General features: G+C 41.5%; 5 protein-coding genes across 9 annotated transcripts in view; 3 read left to right on the forward strand and 2 right to left on the reverse strand.

Moving 5' to 3' along the window:
- Positions 1–233: 233 nt before the first annotated feature.
- On the reverse strand, positions 234–3,479 carry mrpl54 (mitochondrial ribosomal protein L54). Its single transcript, XM_063466963.1, has 3 exons — positions 3,278–3,479; positions 2,924–3,080; positions 234–843 (listed from the first exon to the last, which is right to left on the reverse strand). The coding sequence occupies exons 1-3, from the start codon at positions 3,402–3,404 to the stop codon at positions 711–713; spliced, it is 417 nt and encodes a 138-aa protein (XP_063323033.1). The 5' UTR covers positions 3,405–3,479; the 3' UTR covers positions 234–710.
- Positions 3,480–3,605: 126 nt separating this feature from the next.
- fam32a (family with sequence similarity 32 member A) lies at positions 3,606–6,249 on the forward strand. Its single transcript, XM_063466024.1, has 4 exons — positions 3,606–3,729; positions 5,156–5,300; positions 5,884–5,937; positions 6,067–6,249. The coding sequence occupies exons 1-4, from the start codon at positions 3,656–3,658 to the stop codon at positions 6,133–6,135; spliced, it is 342 nt and encodes a 113-aa protein (XP_063322094.1). The 5' UTR covers positions 3,606–3,655; the 3' UTR covers positions 6,136–6,249.
- Positions 6,250–6,833: 584 nt separating this feature from the next.
- On the reverse strand, positions 6,834–8,454 carry fh (fumarate hydratase). Its single transcript, XM_063466023.1, has one exon. The coding sequence runs from the start codon at positions 8,384–8,386 to the stop codon at positions 6,887–6,889; it is 1,500 nt and encodes a 499-aa protein (XP_063322093.1). The 5' UTR covers positions 8,387–8,454; the 3' UTR covers positions 6,834–6,886.
- Positions 8,455–9,566: 1,112 nt separating this feature from the next.
- hdgfl2 (HDGF like 2) lies at positions 9,567–18,221 on the forward strand. Its single transcript, XM_063466022.1, has 16 exons — positions 9,567–9,801; positions 10,406–10,482; positions 10,985–11,126; positions 11,472–11,681; positions 12,137–12,259; positions 12,766–12,834; positions 12,938–13,118; positions 13,262–13,346; positions 13,472–13,769; positions 13,848–13,981; positions 14,084–14,151; positions 14,329–14,399; positions 14,495–14,596; positions 16,063–16,222; positions 16,342–16,459; positions 17,105–18,221. The coding sequence occupies exons 1-16, from the start codon at positions 9,730–9,732 to the stop codon at positions 17,196–17,198; spliced, it is 2,004 nt and encodes a 667-aa protein (XP_063322092.1). The 5' UTR covers positions 9,567–9,729; the 3' UTR covers positions 17,199–18,221.
- A 298-nt stretch (positions 18,222–18,519) lies between these two features.
- The window catches only part of ap3d1 (adaptor related protein complex 3 subunit delta 1), a 28,707-nt gene continuing 27,737 nt past the window's right edge, over positions 18,520–19,489 (forward strand). For all 5 annotated transcript variants that reach the window (XM_063465837.1, XM_063465841.1, XM_063465839.1 and 2 more), the window contains exon 1: positions 18,520–18,836. In XM_063465837.1, the coding sequence (XP_063321907.1) occupies positions 18,741–18,836 (96 nt within the window). In that variant the 5' untranslated portion in view covers positions 18,520–18,740. The remainder of the gene's footprint in view (positions 18,837–19,489) is intronic.

Here is a 19,489-nt window from a genome sequence, read left to right on the forward strand (position 1 = left end):
ACCACTGTAGCTAGTATTTAAAGATCAACGCAATAACTGTTACAAACTGCGACCCAGAGCTTTTCCTGTGACTTGGGGTTGGGCTGAAAAGCACCGACTTACCAACCGTGAACAAAGCTCTGCATTACAACCTAAAGTGGTGCCACATCTGGATACCTAATATCAATTAAAGCAGTGGGACAAACTCAACTTTTGAATATAATTTCATTTTTATTTATAGACAGTCTGCACATTCACAAACAGGCAAAGTGATTTGCAAAAAGAAAACAAAACACCATAAACACATGTTCAAATGATTTAATCCAAGTTAAACACAATGAAATCCTTTTTTTCTACTTTTTGCCACAAAGTAACTACTCCAGAGTGTTCTAGTATACAACATAAATGTTGAAAACTGTTACTATGACTTCATGAAAACTGGTCAAATTTGATTTAATGAAGAGTTTGTCTGAAGTGAGACAATAACTTTATTAGATTCATATGATGTTCAGTTTTTGGCTTTTTGAAGGACTCCATTGCAGTTCACGCTGTTATATCACCACCTTTGTTTAACACAAGAGAACATTTGCATCAAACAGAACCAGCGATGAAGAGACAAATGTCTCTCAGCTGTCAGGTGGGATAGACTGATCCAGAAGTCCGTTTCTGTCATGGTAATTCAGTCCAGGGTGTAAAACACTGCTGTTGCCCTCGGTAAGTCCAGTGAAACCCTACAACTTCTTCCCTTTATGTAGTCTGTTGAAACGCCAAATGTTTTCCTTCCTCAGACGTTTCCAATACTCCCAAGAGTCCGACTCGAGCTCGTTTAGCTTTTTGGCCGTTCCCAGGTTTAACTGGAACAACCTGAGTGAAAGAAAAGAAAAAAAAAAAAAAAGAAGTGAAATATCACAACTACAACACAAACTCACAAAGAAGTTCCCCGATTACTTAAGCAGTGAGTCGATATGTCTATGATACAATCTCAACTAATATAAAAACCAAAAGCACTCATATTTTGGAAATGGCCAGCATTCATAATCACTGCAGGTAGAAAGGCTGTGGATGCCTTTGAGTTTAAAAATAGATGTAAAAGTTAATTCAATATAAAGAAAATTACCTACAAATGGCACAGATTTCACACAACTGCCAGTTTCTCCTAACAAGTTCTGGCCGATTGCAGACTTTTTGCTGTAAAACGAAACATCCACCAAGCTCAAATTTTGAAAAACACTGCACACATTTTATGTTTTGCCCTTGATCTCGCTAAGCTCTCCTTTTTTCCCTCTTCTCTTTTCCTTCATTCTCTAGCTGGTCACAGTTAGATGGCTGCCTCTCCTCAAACCTGGCTCTACTGGTTTCTTTCTGTTTAAAGGGAGTTCTTCCTTCCTGCTTGCCAAGTGCTGCTCATACGGTATCGTCTGATTGTTGAGGTTTCCTCTGTAATAAAGACCTTGAAAGGCCTTTATCTTTTAGTTTAAAGCAGCTTGAGGTGACTTATGAATAGAAATGCATTTTATATTATCTATATTAAAAATACAGGCTTATTTTCTCTAGATTTCTTTAAACGGTCTTCAGGAATTGTTCTCCGGGCTTCTTGAAGGACATTCAAAGCTCTTCTTTGGATCTTGGCTGGCTTTTGTTGCATTCTCTGTCAAGATGATCCCACACTGTTTTAATAATGTTGAGTTATGGGCTCTAGGGAGGACAATCCACGACTGCATTTTTCAATCCAGATATGATTTTATTGCATTGGCAGAGTGTTTGGGATCATTGTCATGCTGAAAAAAATTTGCCGATGTTAGCAGATGGTGGCATAGTCAGTCTTGAGGGGGATCCATAATCCTCCATAACCACACACCATACAGTAAAGACACAGTTTAAGTTTTAGAAACTGTGAATAAAGCGTAAAGCTACCACCTTCACGTGATGCCTTTAAAGTCTCATCTGCAGCGGAAGTTTGGCTGCTCGGACACCGCATTAGCTAGCTGCTAACCCATAGTTTACAAATGGCTGTGAACACTCACTGAACCTGGAACCACTTGTCGAGTGTCTTCATAGATTTTCATGGACACAGTGCACAGCGTGTTGAAATATGCTATAGATGTTCAGCTGGTCCAGCTAGTTTAGCTAATAGCTCTTTGGGAATCACAATGTTGGTCCAAAAATACTATTTTATGCCTCTCAGCGCGTTATCTTTGGCATTTTTTGTAGATTCAGCTACAGACATGGGAACAAATGAAGCATATAACAGTTAATCCCTTGCCTAAGCTGCTTTTTCTCATGCTTGAATGATTCATGAGTCTGTGTTAGGTGGCTTAACAAAAAAACATGGGGGAGGGGGACAGCCAATGTCCAAAGTAACACTTAGAAAATGTTCCCTGGAGAAAAAAAGAAATACAGTAAAGACATAAGGGCTATATATATATATATATATATATATATATATATATATATATATATATATCTCCAACTCTGTGCTTCACTATTAAGAATAAATGTACTGTGGTATAACTGCTGAACAAATGTATTCTTATTACAGTCTGTGAGCTGCAAGAGGAACTCATATTTTACTTGATAAAGCAATGCATGTCTTTTATTCAGAGATACTGGTGTAAGTAGTTCCCCATTCACTGCCATCATTTTCAGAGGATTGCACCGTGGCTCTGATTAGTGGCACGATGTCTCATTCTGTACCTCTCGATCACTGCTGCAGCTGTGTTTCTGCTTTTAATTTAATCACTGATCTTCCACTTTGTGTTTCGATCTTTATAAAGATCTGGTGTTCACAGGTCATTTCAGGAGCAGGTTTATACATTTGGACTAAATGGATATCACACCATTTATTTGTTCAGTAAATGGGTGAAACTTCCACTAGATGTGTGTACGATGATGACACAACGAGGGAAAACATTAAATAAAAAATTTACATAACGTGCACTCTCACCATTCAGGGTACTCCTCAGGAGTCTTCAGCTTGGGGTCTTCCCCTTGTTTGAAGATGTTGACCCCTACTGCATGAGATGTGAGTCTGACAGGGTCTTTACACACCTCTGGACCTTTCAGTTCCTCTTTCATCATGCCTTTACCCTTTCCCTTGGCCGCTAAAAGATGGAGGAAGAGATTTGTGACACATGCGTTAAATTAGACTCATGTGGAATGGAGAAAAAAATATCCACACAACATTTTAAATTTAATGTGATCTAACTGACACATGCAACGATATCTCCCCTTTTTGTTTTTATATAATCGCACATAGTAAAGTACACAAGCTTGGCACACAGATGTCCTCTTTACTCACCAACTTTCTTAGCATATCCACATGTCTGTCCTCTGTTTAATATGCTCACCCTGCACAGAAACGATGTGTTGTTTCCGGTGAGGCACTGCGCTACCGGTGCTATCCGTAATAAACTGTATCGGAACATTTTTACTTTATTTTAAAAACGAACTCCACCATGCTACAATTTGACATTCAGTTTTGCCTCAACTTCCGCTTTCTGCCTCGTATTTGGCTCGTTAGAAGTAGAGTGCAGCACCCCCCGTGGCTGGGAAGAAACACCGCAGGACATTTTCATGCATACTTGGGTCGCTTCCTTTCACTTCCCGATAGGTGGCAGCACTGATCCGTCTCTGTCAGAGCAGAAAGCAGAAGAAGACGACAAACAGCTTCTCGAACATGTCTGAGTACGCTACAGTCCAGAAAAGTGCCCTGAAATTAAAGGGTGTGGGAGATATTTCTGCTGGGAAAAAGTAAGTCTTAGTAGTATCAGCGCTTAGAAGAAAATGTACGAAAAAGACATCTCTGTTAAGTCGATGAAATACTTCAAATTATGTGGTTGTGTTCGTACCAGGCTATGATTAGCCGTTTTGCTAGTAGGAAAACAATCCTCTTTGTTCAGTGAATGTGTGTGGATATGAGTAATATTACGTAATATTTGAAGAGGTCAACAAATATGAAAATAACATATAAACGAATGCTTTGTGGCCTCAGAGCTGTTGATAGTAGAATTATGGACTGTAACAGAAGGGGTAGCTAGCATCGGCAATAACAAAACGACCGACTAATATATACTTTCTTTTGTACGACACTGGATACACATCCCTTATAAATGTTAAAATCTAAAATACACAAAACCAGCTGAATAGTTAGTTGTTCAGAAAATAGGAGACACAAGGTTTTGAACGCTAAAGACAGATGTGTGTTACGTAATACATGATTACTGCTGTAGTTCTGGGACTGTGCAGGCCTTAAGTGCTTACAGGATCTTTATGTGTATTCAAATGAAACCTGTAAATGTGGATGAACATATGTGAATGCTGGCTTTTGCCGCACTGAAAGTGATATAGTATTGTTTTACAATCCCTTTTTTAGTGGTATTTGACTAACATACTCAAAACCCCCCAACTTGAATGGTATGTGCAGCTCTGCAAGTCTTGTGGCACCTCTCATGTGTTTTTATTTTTATTTTGCTGTAATTGTTTTTTAGTGGTCTTGATAAAATAGTTGGCCAGGCGGTATGAAGGCATTTCAAAGGTTTTGACCTCACCTTAAAAATAAGGCAAATAGAAAAGAAGAGGTTGGAGGCCTAAAAGAGAATTCATCTACAGTGGATGAATAGTATTTGAAAGTGTTGTCCTTAAGAACATCCCAAAAAGGCCTGATACAGAACCTGAGAGATGGATCCATCTACTGTTTGCTGAAGCTTCATCAGAATTGTACTCAGTGAAAGGGTGGCTGTCAAGTAACCATTCTTGAAGAAGGGAAATGAGGGGGGAAAGGGCTGAAGTATATCAAATTACTTAAGAAGTGGAACAAAATCAGTGGCACCAGGTCTTATGGAGTGAAATGTGAAATTTTTGGTCCAAGTTGTTGTTAACAGGTGTGGAAGAATTCAGGAGAGAAGTTAAAAATGGTTTCATTTTTGATCCCAAACACACTGCCAGTGCAGTAAAAGGATACCTGGATAGAAACACACACAGTTAAACATTAGTAGTCACCATTGGTGTACTCGATTAAAAAAATTGCTGCAGCTATATCCAATTTTTCTGGCAAAACATTTTTGAAAAAGAGGAGTGGCTCAAGACCTTTGCACAGTACTGTCCTGCATGTACATTTTCTTGCACAGAATTGGTAATAAATTATGAGGTATATTAATGGCGTTTCTCTTATTTTTAGGAAGAAGAAGAAGAACAAGGAGAGCAAGCATCGCATGGAGCAGGTTGTTACCAGCCAAAGCGATGAGGAGGTGAAAACCAAGAAAGTATATCTTGACAAAAGGACACCAGCACAGATTGCTTTTGACAAGATGCAAGAGAAACGGGTGAGTTCTTTTTCTCCAGCATTCAAGTGATTGAATTGTGATACAAATCTGCACAAGGTCTGTCAGTGGAAATACATCAATTGGTAATGATGTTTCACTAAGGTATTGATAATATTACCTCTAAGAGACAGCCAACAGTCTTAGCACTGTACAATAATTCCAAACTAGTGTAGTTTTGAAATACACATTTGCCTAATAAGCAAATTCCCAGTTCATTTCTGAAAAGAGACCCAAATCCCTTTGGGAATGGCATCCAGTGTGAAAATTTGCCAAATCAACTTTGGTGCTACCTGCTGTGGTGACCACTTGTGAACAAAGGAGCATCCAAACCTTGACTTGTTATGTAATCTGAAATAAATTCTTATTTTGTCTCTGTTGTGTGTGTATCAATCTTACTCCCACTAAGTGTTTAGAATATTTGTAGGTACTGCAAGCAACTGGCAATCAATCCAGTAGTCTGTGTTAAGTGTTTTGGGTTTTTTTTTCTCCCCTCTAACAGAGATTTAAAGATTGTGAATGTGTAATAAGAAAGTTCTAGTGTAAATTGTTCGGCTTTAAATTTCTCTCCCTTTCTTTTTAATAGCAAATGGAGCGGATTTTGAACAAGGCATCAAAGACCCACAAACACAGAGTCGAGGTAAGAGCTTCCTTAACTCGGCCTTTCAGAGAGATAGATTTAAGACAACATTTACATAAAACTTAATATCAAGATTGCATATTTCTTAATAGAAACAGTTTTTGACATTATGTTGTTGTTGTTTATCAGGATTTTAACCGTCACCTGGACAACCTGACAGAGCATTATGACATCCCCAAAGTCAGCTGGACCAAATAAAACCGGAGCAAATGTTCACTCTTGTTTTATCACTTGTACAAAATGTTTCTGCACCACGTTTTTTGAAATGTATATTTGTTGTTTACAATTAAAATTCATTTGATTTCACCTTCATACTTTGGCTGTTGTAATCCCTGGTGTTTATACAGCAGATGTTTAACCAATCATGCTAATGTGTGTGCATGTAAGCAAGAAAAAAAAATTGAAATAAGACTGAATTTGTTTTAATAAATGCATTTCATTTAACGGACACATGGCATAAATGGCACACATCGTGTAAACCAAAACACACGAGGTACAATGTTATGTAGTGTTTTGAAGCAACCACAATGGCACTCCGAGCTGCGATGGTATCGACTACAAGCTGAGGAGGAGTTAAAAGTATTCTGACTCTGGAAGGGAAAAAAAGGACTTTACATGTTTACATGTACAAAATTAAGTCATATTGATGACGAAGCTTTACTGCTGCTACTTCTTAAAACATTCCCTGTTAAGACACAAAGATAAAGGTGTGTAGAGCTGCATCAGCGGTTTCATCCATACCAAAGAACCATGACAGTGCACGCTGAACACTACCAGTATGCCAGATATTACGCAAGTTGCGTCATACAATAGTATGCCAGATTTTTTGTTGAGAGATGAAAAGTTCAGGATCCAAAAAAAATGCTTACTCAGTTCCACATCTGATTTACTTAAACACTCTTTTCTTTTGTGTAAAAGAGTTTTTTTTTTTTTTTCTTGGGTTGTCAGTTTACTTTGGCCCCAGCATGTCACTTGGCTTCACCCACTGGTCGAACTGTTCTTCGGTCAGATAGCCCAGCTCCACGGCCACAGCCTTCAGGGTCGAGCCTTTCTTGTGAGCCGTTTTAGCGATGGTGGCCGCCTTGTCGTACCCGATGTGAGGGTTAAGCGCTGTGACCAGCATGAGGGACTCGTTCATGAGCTTGTTGATCCTCTCCGTGTTGGCCTGGATGCCCACCACACAGTTGTTGGTGAAGGAGACGGAGGCGTCGCCGAGCAGCCGTGCGGAGTTCAGCACATTCTTTACCATCATTGGCTTGAAGACGTTGAGTTCAAAGTGTCCGTTGCTGCCTCCGACCGTGACGGCCACGTGGTTCCCCATCACCTGGGCTGCCACCATGGTCATGGCCTCACACTGGGTTGGGTTCACCTTGCCCGGCATGATGCTACTTCCTGGCTCATTCTCTGGTAGGATGAGTTCTCCAAGGCCTGAGCGAGGTCCTGACCCCAAGAAGCGGATGTCATTGGCGATCTTCATCATGCTGACGGCCACAGTGTTGAGAGCCCCGCTCAGCTCTACCAGGGCGTCGTGAGCTGCCAGGGCTTCAAATTTGTTGGGAGCAGTTACAAACGGCAGGCCTGTGAGAGAAGCAACGGTGGAGGCTACCTTCTCAGCAAACCCAATGCGGGTGTTGAGTCCCGTTCCTACAGCCGTGCCTCCAGCTGCCAGCTCGTACACCCTGGGCATGGCGGCCTTCACCCTCTCAATGCTGTACTTCACCTGCTGGACGTAACCGCTGAACTCCTGGCCCAGCGAGAGCGGCACAGCGTCCTGAGTGTGCGTGCGCCCAATTTTGATGATGTCTTTAAACTCTTCAGCCTTTGAAGCGAGCGCGTCGTGCAGAGTCTGCAGGCCGGGCAACAGGACCTGGTGGACCTCAGTGGCTACTGCAATGTGCATGGCCGTGGGGAAGGTGTCATTGGAGCTCTGACTCTTGTTGACATGGTCATTGGGGTGAACTGGGTCCTTGGAGCCCAGTTTCCCTCCCAGGATCTCAATAGCCCTGTTGCTGATCACCTCATTGACATTCATGTTAGTCTGAGTTCCAGAGCCAGTCTGCCACACCACCAGAGGGAAATGATCATCCAGCTTACCGGCTGAAACCTCATCTGCAGCCTGGACGATTGCCTCGGCTATTTTTGGATCCAGGCCGTACTCCTTGTTCACCTGAGCAGCTGCTTTCTTCAGGACACCAAAGGCCTTGATCACTTGGATGGGCATTCTCTCACTTGGTCCCCCTATCTTGAAGTTCATGGTCGATCTGACAGTTTGGGCCCCGTAGTATTTGTCGGCCGGGACCTTGAGCTCCCCAAACGTGTCCCGTTCAATCCTGTAGTCCGAGCTGGCCATTCTGGACGTGCAGATGTGGAGTTTAGAGGTAGCGCTGAGCCTCTGCAGAGTCAGGAAGTTGCAGTTAAACTGCTGAACGCGTCCTAAAGACCGAAACATGGCTTCTCATTAGAGGTGATTTCGGGGGGAGGTCAACGTTGCTTTCCACATTGTAATATGTCATTGGGTGATGAGGAAACTGATCGGCGGTCAGCCAATCGCGAGGAAAGAAAGGCGGGATTTCCGCTGTGGCTGTCGTATCAAGAGAAAACGAAGAGACAGCTTCATCCGGATTAATGAAGCTTTCAAAACGTCCCACAACTCTATTTCCGGTGCGACAGGGAAGTCTGTTTGACCTAAAAGAATAAAAGTCAAGAATTTAAATAATTCGACTTCTAATTCGCACGACTTTTAAATACATTTTGTTGTGAAATAAGTGATATTGGGTATGTGTGAAGCTTGTTGGGATTGATGTGCTTATTTTTTTACTTTTAAGAATGTCAGTCTTACTTTGCGTTTCTGTGTTTTACTATTTGAAAAGCACAAATTATAAAGACTCTTTATTGTCATTAGCATAACGAAAATGCAGCTATACAACCCTTGCATGTAGCACAAAATTTCAGTAACAGCTAACTATACTGACATGTATACGCATACACACATTCACAGGGTTAAATAGTGATGCAGTGTTTAGTACTATAATCTCACAGCAAAAAGGTCCCAGGTTCAAATCCTTTCACACATCTGGGGCCTTCCTGTGTTGAGTTTGCATGTTCTATCCTGGTACAATGGCTTTGCTCAACAGTCTAAAGAGGTGCATCTAAACTGAACACTGAATGTGTGCATACATAGTTTTCTGTCTCTATCTGTCCAGGATGTACCATCCCTTTCTTCCTATGACAGCTGGGATATTGGATAAGCAGAAGAAAATGGAGCGATACATACTTCCCCACATATGTATGTAAATGCATGTATGTATTCAAGGATATTGCACGTTTACAGACCATGAAATGTGCAAATAACATAGTCATAAGTATATGTATGTCTGAGTATGTAAACATGTGGAACTGAACTGTATAATTTTGCATATATGTATTTAGTTTGTGTAAATTTAAGCTACACTCTTAAAATAATATTTTCGTGATTTTTCTTTGGTGGAAAACTGTTTAATCGCGGCCAAAAAATGTTTATATGAAGGAAAAGATAATTTACTGTTTAATTGATTCGCTTTTTAAAGTCTTTTCTTTTGAAGTCTAACTTGGCACTCTGGAGCGGAAACGGTTAGTACGTAGCGTCTGGCTTCACGCAGCTTCTCGCGGTAACGTTAGTATACTGTTAGCTTGGCAGCTAACACCACCGTTTCCAGGTTTCGTGTCGACCTGAAAACATCAAACCAAGAGAGACACAGAAAGACTGCGTATCTTAAACCTTTTTAAACCCAGGCTGTGCAGAAGAGAAGGACAATGCCACACAACTTCCAGCCCGGAGACCTCGTCTTTGCTAAGATGAAGGGATACCCCCATTGGCCAGCCAGGGTAAGCAAGCAACGTTAACAGCAGCAGCAGTCTGAGAGGCGGAGGAGGGGGTGGGCTGCTCTGCACGGGACGCTGTAGAAGGTTCTCTGTAGATGTTCTCCACTACGTTTATGGATACAGACAAACAGAAAGCGTAGGCTTACCTCTGCAGGGCTGACAGGCTGCAGGTGTGCACAGGCCCACTGTCAGCGTATGAGCGGCAAAATTTGCATGAGATGCTCGTGGCCTAACCTACACGGAGACGTTCACCACCCCAGCTAACGTTGTTTTTATGGAAATGACGTTTCAAAAAATTTTTGGATTTTTTTCCCCTCCTCTTTTTAAAAACTTGCTGATATTTTGGAGCATATTTCCCTGCGCATTAAAATGGATAAAACGACTATCAGGTTGCGTTTGTTGTTGTTTTAATTGCTAATTGCACAAATGGCCAAGGGGTTGACCGTTGAAGTGGCACATTTACAGGGATTCTGATGAGCAGGAACAACTTTTCGAGCCACAGTTGTGTGTTCAGTCCTGTGTCTGCAGTGAATGTGTGACATGTCATCTGTTTGCTCTCTTCATTGAAAATCATGCTTTTAAAAATTATGATTATTTTTTTAAACAGATTGAAGATGTGGCTGATGGAGCAGTGAAACCACCTCCCAATAAAATCCCCATTTTCTTCTTTGGGACACATGAAACGTAAGTACACAGAGACTAGAGTTAAGTGTGTTTGCAGAACTGTTTAATCTTGGGTGGATGCAGGTGTTGTAAACCTGCACATTGGCTGAAATTCATTAGCCGTGTTTACTTTTTCTGGTTAAATTTGGTAGTTCCAGTTTTGAATTTAGGCTCTGGCTCACCTGTTTTTTATAAATCCCCTTTGGTAGAGTGACGTTGGCACATATAACTACTTTGATGTGAAACTACTGTTAATTTGAGTCAGTCTTAGTGCGCAGTATGTTTCCACAAGATGTGTTGACATATTTGAACTGGTGAGACACACCATCTGTTTGACAAGATGGCACCTGCAGTATTTTAATCTGTCACTAGGTGGCACAGTGATCTGCTTCAAAGTCTGGAGTCGAACACCAGCCTTCCTAAACACAAGTATAAACATCCTGTTCATTACTGAAAGCCTGGGACATCAAATTGTTTCCCGTCAGTTTGCTTCACGTTTTCTTTATTTTCTCTGTTTTCAAAGAGCATTCCTCGCACCAAAGGACCTTTTTGCCTATGAAAAGTACAGAGAACGATATGGGAAACCCAACAAAAGGAAGGGATTCAATGAAGGCTTATGGGAGATCCAGAACAATCCACATGCCTCCTACAGCGCCCCACCTGTAGTAAGTCTCCGTCATCTTCCCAAAATCCTGAAGCACGCATAATTCAGCATGAAATGTAAAAGATACTGGAAGCGTATTTGTTTTTTCATAACCCTCATTTGGGTGATTTTTGTGATCATAGATTTAGAATCTGCAGCATGTACTTGGTAGCGACTGGTTTGATTCAAATGAATCTATTTTTCCTTTTCATGAAAAATTCCTTGTTCAGACTTGGAGAGACTGTGGCCTGTGTGACCTTTACCAAAGCAGCTACTGTTCTGCACCAGGATCTTTGCTGCTTCTCCCCTTTTTGTCGCCCGTTTCAGATGTTTTTTATTATTGTATTTTATTGTGTTTTGTCTGCAGCCAGCTAGCTCATCTGACAGCGAGGCTGAAAATGCAGGAGGAGGAAGCGACGAGGATGACGATGAGGAGGACGCCTCGGTTCCTCGGAAAGCACACACAGGAAGTGAGGTTGATTCAGATTCTGGGAGTGAAGACAGAGGAAGGGGGGGCGGAGGAGGAGGAGGGGGAGGAGGAGGAGGAGGAATGAAGCGAAAGCCACAGGCTCCTAAGGTAATTATACTGGGATTATATTGTCAGTGGATGTGTGTCATTACAAGTTGTCCAGTGATTTGATTTAAGATTCACTCCTGTTGTTTTTGATGTTGAGCTTGATTAAAATAAATGGTTTCCTTGGTCACAGTTTGGGCCACAAAGGAGGTTTTTCTGGCACCATACATGACCAACTACCATCAGCAGCAGCCAAGTTACTGTAACAATTTGCCATTCATGAATAGTTACCGAGAATTTGAAGAGGTGAAAGAAGACCACACATTTTCTGGTGGCTTCTTTTGTTATAGCCGATGTTGTCGCAGCAGTGACGAAAGCTTAATGAGCCAGGAATAAAGGGATTTGTCTGCATGACTTGAATATTCGAGCAATGAGATTATTTTTATATCTCAAGTGAAGTGAACTATAACTGTTCAAATTTTCTGTTTTCTCACAAGTATTTTTTTATTTTATTTCAGCGGCCTCCTCCTCCAAAAAAGGCACGAGGCTCATCAAGCGACCGAGATGAAGAAGAGAGTGGCTCTCCTTCTGAATCAGAACCCACACCTTCGGAGTCTGACTCTGGGAAAAACAGTGATCAGGTAATAACATGTGCATACGCGCGTGATTGCGGAGGAGTCTGATGCTCAAAGCCACTTTTGGTTGCCTCTCATTCACAAATGGGTTGCAATAGCCGCGTGTTTGATTTGGTAGATTTATTTATGCTGGATGCCCTTCCTGACACAAGTCTCACCACTCAGCTGCCAACTTGGTAGCACCTCTATAGTCGCTATTTACAAATGAAATGAAATTAATTTCTTGGGTCATGGTGGCATAAAAACTGCACATACAGAACGACCAGTCAGAGTTTGGTGGGTTTTGCCTCAAAGTAAGGTTTTAAAGCTATTTTTTTTTTTTCAGTGCAAGGTGCAGTAAATTACAGCTTTATTCCAATTAATTTCCCAATTTTCGTCCCATTTTCCAATCTGGCTTTTGTTTGGCTTTTTCAGGGCAGGGAGGAGACAAACCGCTGTTGTGGATTTCTTTCGTGTCTCTATCTTATAACGTCTCAGCTGTGAATCATTCGATGTTTGTTTTTCTTCAACAGGATTTTACTCCAGAGAAGAAATCTGGTGGACGAGGTGTAAAGAAAGCAGGAGGCAGAGGGAAGAAAAAGGTGAACCAGAAGGCCCCATCACGGAAAGAATTACCTGTCACAAAACTTGGTGTCTTCTCTTTACGTTTCCAGCTTTCGTTACTTTTTCTCTGTGACATTGCAGAAGGCTTCGTCTGACTCTGATTCAGACTCGGGATCGGCATCGGAGAAGAAAGTAGCAGACAGCGACTCGGAGGACGAGAAGCCTCGACCGGCTCTGTCTGGCTCAGAATCCCAGTCTGGCTCAAAGTCTGAATCGGAATCAGATCCTCCCCCGCGGAAGGGCCCACAGGCTCGCAAGAAAGGTGCGAGTTTAGTTTTGCTCTTGTATTTACTACAGTTTCATCTACAATCGTAGCGATGCAGATAGATGTTTAGAAGCCATTCTTTGCTCATGAGGTAGTGCAGAGTTTTTCAAAGTCTGTGCTTGTGTCTTTCTGATTCACAGAGAAGCCGGCGCCAAAGCCTCGAGCACGGAAACCCAAACCTGCGCTGGCAAAACGGGCGCCTTCGTCGTCCTCCGACAGCGAAAGGTCAGGCTGCTCCCAGGATTTCTTCTTAATGATTTATGCACCACAGGTTAATACAGTAAGAGAAATTCTACTCCATACATTAACTTGGCATAATTAAGGTTACCTTGCCCTCCCACCTCTCGCAGTGATAGTGAACCCGACCGCATCAGTGAATGGAAGAAACGGGATGAAGAACGCAGAAGAGAGCTGGAGGAGCGGCGAAAAAAGGAGGAAGCCGAAGAGCTCCGCCGGCTACGTGAGCGAGAGAAAGAGGAGGAGGAGAAGAAGAAAAAAGACAAAGATAAGGGTAAAAAAGGGAGCGACAGTGACAGCAGCAGTAGCTCAGATGAAGGTATAGACGATCACCCGTTGAAGAAGTCCAAGAAACCGCCGCCACCACCTATCCCTGCGCCCTCAGACTCGGATTCTCCACCACCAGCTGAGGTACGTCTGTTAACATAAAGTAATGTTTTTGCTTTTGTTAAAGAAATGGGATTATATGTGATACTTTCCCATCAAAAGGTAAAGAAGCCACCCAAGAAGCTAGACAACCAGAAGAAAGCAAAAATAAAGAAAGAAAAGGAGAGGAAAGAACGAAAAGAGAGAGAGCTGAAAGAGAAGAAAGCCAGACGGTCAGAGGAGAAGTCCAGAGCGAGGTGAGTGCCCAATGGGGAACAGACTACTGCATGCACAGCTCATCAGGAGAAGTTGATCAAACATTAATGTACACGGATCACAGAGTTTCCTCTCTGTCTTAGGTCTAAGCCTGAAAAGCTGAAACGCAAACCAGAGAGGCTGCCGGAGAAGAAGGTGGAAAAGAAAAAGGGTCAGTGACACTCGCTGTTGGCTGAAAACAAGCAGTGTCATTTATATATATATATATATATATATATATATATATATATATATATATATATGAGAGAGAGAGAGACAAGTTCAGTTTTGTTTTCATTATCATGAACGCATGAAGCGATAATTTAGTACTTTGTGTGTTTATTTGCAGAGCCGTCACCTGGAGAAAGGCTACAGAAGCTTCATACAGATATAAAGTTTGCACTTAAAGTGGACAACCCAGTACGTAACACTTAAGACAATGATTAATATGGTCACATAAATGTTTTGGGTTTCTTTTTATTCTGGCATGAAAATTCGGTTTGTGTGGTTTTCAGGACATAGAGCGATGTCTACAAGCACTGGAAGAGCTCGAGGCTGTTCCTGTCACCAGCCAGATCCTACATAAGAACGCTGAAGTTATTGCCACACTAAAAAAGGTGAATTTGTTTTGTATTGCTCCACTGTTCTTTACTTCTAGGTCCACAACTCATTTTGGTGTTTAAGCTGGAAAACCTGTGCTAAAATGTACTCAAGTAGTCAAAACACGACACAAGGTTGGTTGAGCAGTAACTGTTTTGCCCTTGTGTTTTTATTCTTAAACACTCTAGGTTTGTAGAGTAACTTTGCATAAGTCACCGTTCAAAATAATACTTATTTATTTGACACTGGGCTTTGATGCAGCCTGTCCAAAATACGGCATTTTGGTTCCTCTGCCTTTAAGCCAGTTTTTAAATATTTGATTGGCTAACTTTGAGCAGTGTGAAGCTTTGGCTCTTAGGGATTACTTACACACACGCTGACCTCATTGTTTGAAGTTTGATCAATTGTTCATGTGTATCCATCTCTGTAAAAGTATGTACATGACAGGGAAATAATAAAAGGAAAGGCACGAGTCTTTTTTTGGGAGACTCGTTGGCCACTTTGTTAGTTACAACTTGCTATGACAGTGCCGGAGACTCTTCTGCTTTCTAAACCGCCTTACTTCTACATGGCATAGATACAACAAGGCAGGAACTCCAGCAACACTTAAAGGTAAAGAGGAACAAGTTTATTAACTGACCAACGTGTTTCGGCTTGTGGCCTTCATCAGGGTCATAATAACATATAAACCAATTTGTGTTTAAATAAAGGACAGGAAACAGAAAAAAGGGGGATTTTTTTTTTTTTCAAATGAACCAATCACACCTTCACAGGTAAACCAGCTGACGTATAACAGATTGGTATTGGTTAATAGGTTAATTGGTTAAGTCACAGCCCAAGTGGAAATAGGTGAAGTTGTTGCTATAGATACAAGCTGCAGCACATGATGGCATCACACAGTTGCTGCACATCTGTAATGCAAATCCTCAGGAGATGTGCTCAAATGGATTGAAATGTGGTGACTCAGAAGATGGGTCAGAAGATCAGCAGCCATATTGTGTGTTTTCTCTGTAAACCATAGAGATAGATGTGTAGGATCAGCAGTTTCTGAAATACTTAGGCAAATTCATTCAGTGCCCAAAGTTACTATAGTTAACTAAAACTGTACTAAATATGGAGAAACTATATATGGGGAAAAACATTGTAGTTAAAAATAAAAACTGGATTTTTGGAAAGATTAAAACTGAAATTATTGAGAATTTGGAAAACAAAATAAAATGAAAACAGAGAAAATATCCTTACGTTTAGTCTTTGTTAGTTTTTGTTAGACCATTAAAGACTTGACCGTGTCTGCATGCCTAAATGCGCCGAGTTGCTACCATGCGATTGGCTGATTAGATATTTGCTTTAATGGGCAGTTGAACAGATGTACCTAATAAAATGTTCAGCAAGCATATGTTTAGCAATCTACGTGTTTTTTATTTGAACAAATTCATATAAAAAATGTTACCTGACTTATTTGACATGTTTGTGTTCATTTTAGATCCGGCGGTATAAAGCCAGCACTGCAGTCATGGAAAAAGCTAGCGACGTCTACAACAAGTTAAAACTGCGTTTTGTAGGCAAGGCGGAGGTGGCAGCTAAACCTAAAACTGAGAACAAGGAGCCAGAGAATGATGAGGAGAAAGAGACAGAAAACACAGGTAAAAGCACTCGTTTTGGATTTACTAAAATCTGGATTCTACTTTGTTTTCTACGTTTTCTGGTGCACTTTCTTTGGATTTATCTGCTCGCTTATTTAAATCTTGTTTGCTGTGAGCAGATTCCACACCTGTGAATGGGGAATCGGAGCAGAAAAAAAATGACACAGAGGGAGAGGAAAAGCCAAAGTCACCCATACAAGACGAGAACAACGTTGATACGGCTTCAAGTCCAAACAGGTGAGCGTCACATGTAAACCTACGTGTGACAGCACGCGAGCTTGGGATAAATGTCACATTTGGGTCACATTAGTAAAAATGTGTCTCATTTGCTATAATTAGATGACGTCATGTATGATGTTTCAAGCATACCTGCTCTTCCTTAGACAATTAAACATAGGGAGGGGGGTACCATCTTAAATTGCCTGTGATTGGTCACAGGACCATAACCAATGGGAATAATATCCAATCAGAACCATATCTCATACAGGACAAACAGTCTATAAATAAATAAGAGCACATACTGTCAGAATAATCAGAGCCTAGAAAGACAAATAAGGGAAGATAAACATGATGTGTCAGGCAACGTCTAACAATAAAACTCGATACATTTGGTTAGACACACATGAAACCTACTCACTCGTTTAACCACTATGTGCCTGCTATATAAAATAAATAAAATTGTATAAAAGGTTTTTGAAAAGCACGCTACACAAAGTATTTAAAGACGCCTTCGGTAAGAGGTCTTATGGTGCCGTCAGGTTAAGTGTAGGAAAACTCCTAAAGAGGCGCCTGCATTGTTGGATGCATGGCATTTACTAAATAAACATTATCGGGCGTAATCGTGTTTTACGTGTATTGTTACGACTTTGCGATCCTCTTCAGGCGAAGCCCGGACAGCTCGGCCGAACAGCACACGTACGAAGAAGAGGACAACTCCATCTCTGCGGAGGTGGAACAACCTGCCGTCGAGAGCTGAAAGCATCCCTCACCAACCACTGAAGTGGACCAAGTGCTAAAAGATGGTGGCCTCTGTTTGACATGACGCAGTGCTGCTGGCCCAACAACATTGCAACACACACCCAGCATTTCCTACCTTATCTGTTACTTCATTGTTCATGTTTTAGACACTTTTGTACTATAACCATACCAAACCAGAAAAGGCCCATTTTTAGTCCATTTGTTCATCACATCAGAAACGACATGCTTATTAGTGAGCTAGATAACGGCACCACGCAACACTCTTTGGTTTCTGAGATGTACTTTTTCTTTTCTATGACACTCTGCCCGTCCTGGATCCTCACTCCAAACTCCCGCCAGCTCCTGGCTGCTTTCTTCTTTCTAAAATCTGAACTCTTACTTTGGTCTTTCATACTGTGTGTATGTCAAATGATTACATTTTTAGCTCTTCTATATAGAGCGGGGTAATATGAGATGAAACTGAATCTGATGAAGAAAATGGGAAGAAATGAGTTGTGCTTTTTTTGTGTGTGTGTGTGTGTAGCTCTTACATCTGTTGGCTTTTTTCTTTTCTTTTTTTATAAAGCCTGCAAAACATCACAAAGGCCTCCTATCTGTGTGTTTGCCATAGTGGGAGGGGTAAAATGCTACTTGTCTTTTATGTTAAGTATTTTTTTTTTAATTCTCTGGTCTTGATCCAGTGAATCCAGTCTGAAATGTAAAGAGTCACTTAAAACTGTTTTCTGGTTGAGGTCCACCTACTGTTTTTATAGCCTCGTTTTCAGATAGATACAGTTTTGTCTAAAAATAATAATCTATGTGGAGTTAAACACCTTGTACTCTCCTCTCCCCTAGTGTCTGCTTAATAAATGGAATAACGCACACATTAAAAACAAAAACTGCCCTTAAAAGCTAATGAGATCTCATGTAGCTGCAGCCTTTTTTTTTTTTTTTTTGGACATGGTTTTTTTTCTGTCATGTGCATACAGCCGGTGTTTTTAGTGCTATGTAAATTGGTAAAGTATTTCTATCACTAGACTTGAATAAAAATATCAGCATGGTTTTGGTTCTACTACATTTTTGGTGTTTTGACCTGCCACATTGACAGTCGGGGTTCTTCCATGCAGTCATTATTCTCACATGCTACACTGATTGTGTTCTGATAAGTGGTTGAAATATCAGTGGAGTTGTTTAACTTTTTTAGGATTAAGAGAATAAACCTTCAGGCTCACAACATATGCCTGGTGGGGAGGACTAGCCCTTTAACTCAACTGATTCCCACATGAGAATCTCGCTTAATGCTCGAAGTCAGCTGACTTTAGACGCCATTTTGTCAGCCATTTCCTACACCGATCCACTGCCAGCGTCTCTGCACAGCACAGGACGACCCCGTCTGGCCTCAACTTCATCTGCCCGGGCTCGGTAAACGGCAGCGGACCCCGCAGCACATCACGGTACCCGGGTGGATGAGACACGGTGTAGCGCGTCGGTTGGCACCCATTAGATCTCTGCAAGGCGCTCAGCCCCGCAGGACAGAAGCGGTACAAAGTCGCAGACAGTCATGGCTTTGAAGATTGTCAAAGGGAGCATCGATCGGATGTTCGATAAAAATCTCCAGGATTTAGTACGTGGCATCAGGAATCACAAGGAAGATGAGGTAAAACGAGCAAACAGTGACACCGGGGTGTTTTAAGCTTTACGTTCATTAACGTTTTTTATAAGTCCAGCACACACACTGTGCCGTTACCGTTATCGCTGACCAGCGGGCTAGCGCTGGGTAAGTTAACGTTAGGTAGGCTGGAAAGCTAGCGTTATCGTCAGCGGCTAACGCCGCTGCCTTGCTGGCTGAGTGGTAAACTGTCCTTTGCTTACTAACATGTTATTGGTTGCGACCTTTTACTGACTCGGTAGAAACACAACTTTTCGGGTTTTAATAGAAAAATGCTGCCAACGTTACTGACAGCTAGCTAGTCTAGCTAACAGGCAGTTAGAGGAAGCATCTCGCTAGATCATTAAAGTTTACCAGTAGATTACTCACCGAGAGCACACCAGATATGCAGATATTTAGGCTCTTGTCATTTATATTGTGAGCTAATGGCTTTTTACTGTCAGGCCCGTTTGGCGAGAAGTATATGCAGTCACTTATTTGAGTTGACTGTGCAGCCACTTGGCCTCTGAATGAATGCTGTGATGAGTTGGTGAAGAGAGGCCTAATGTTTCGAGGGTTAGCCTAAAAATTCTAGTTGTAACTATTCTGGATTCGCAGATTAAATCTGAGCCTTTATATAATCTCGAAATGAGTCATCCAAC

The sequence above is a fragment of the Pelmatolapia mariae genome, linkage group LG23, assembly GCF_036321145.2.
Source record: "Pelmatolapia mariae isolate MD_Pm_ZW linkage group LG23, Pm_UMD_F_2, whole genome shotgun sequence".
Classification (NCBI taxonomy): domain Eukaryota; kingdom Metazoa; phylum Chordata; class Actinopteri; order Cichliformes; family Cichlidae; genus Pelmatolapia; species Pelmatolapia mariae.

Bases quoted from the DNA above. Each gene is read 5' to 3' on its own strand.
- mrpl54 (XM_063466963.1), bottom strand. From the start codon at position 3,404: ATGTTCCGATACAGTTTATTACGGATAGCACCGGTAGCGCAGTGCCTC. The intron at 3,081-3,277 runs GTGAGTAAAGAG...TCCATCTTTTAG, and splicing joins TGGATATGCTAAGAAAGTTG to CGGCCAAGGGAAAGGGTAAA. The intron at 844-2,923 runs GTGAGAGTGCAC...TCTTTCACTCAG, and splicing joins CCTGAGGAGTACCCTGAATG to GTTGTTCCAGTTAAACCTGG.
- fh (XM_063466023.1), bottom strand. From the start codon at position 8,386: ATGTTTCGGTCTTTAGGACGCGTTCAGCAGTTTAACTGCAACTTCCTG.
- hdgfl2 (XM_063466022.1), top strand. From the start codon at position 9,730: ATGCCACACAACTTCCAGCCCGGAGACCTCGTCTTTGCTAAGATGAAG. The intron at 11,127-11,471 runs GTAAGTCTCCGT...TTTTGTCTGCAG, and splicing joins CCTACAGCGCCCCACCTGTA to CCAGCTAGCTCATCTGACAG. The intron at 13,770-13,847 runs GTACGTCTGTTA...TCCCATCAAAAG, and splicing joins ATTCTCCACCACCAGCTGAG to GTAAAGAAGCCACCCAAGAA.
- fam32a (XM_063466024.1), top strand. From the start codon at position 3,656: ATGTCTGAGTACGCTACAGTCCAGAAAAGTGCCCTGAAATTAAAGGGT. The intron at 5,301-5,883 runs GTGAGTTCTTTT...TCTTTTTAATAG, and splicing joins ACAAGATGCAAGAGAAACGG to CAAATGGAGCGGATTTTGAA. The intron at 5,938-6,066 runs GTAAGAGCTTCC...GTTGTTTATCAG, and splicing joins CCCACAAACACAGAGTCGAG to GATTTTAACCGTCACCTGGA.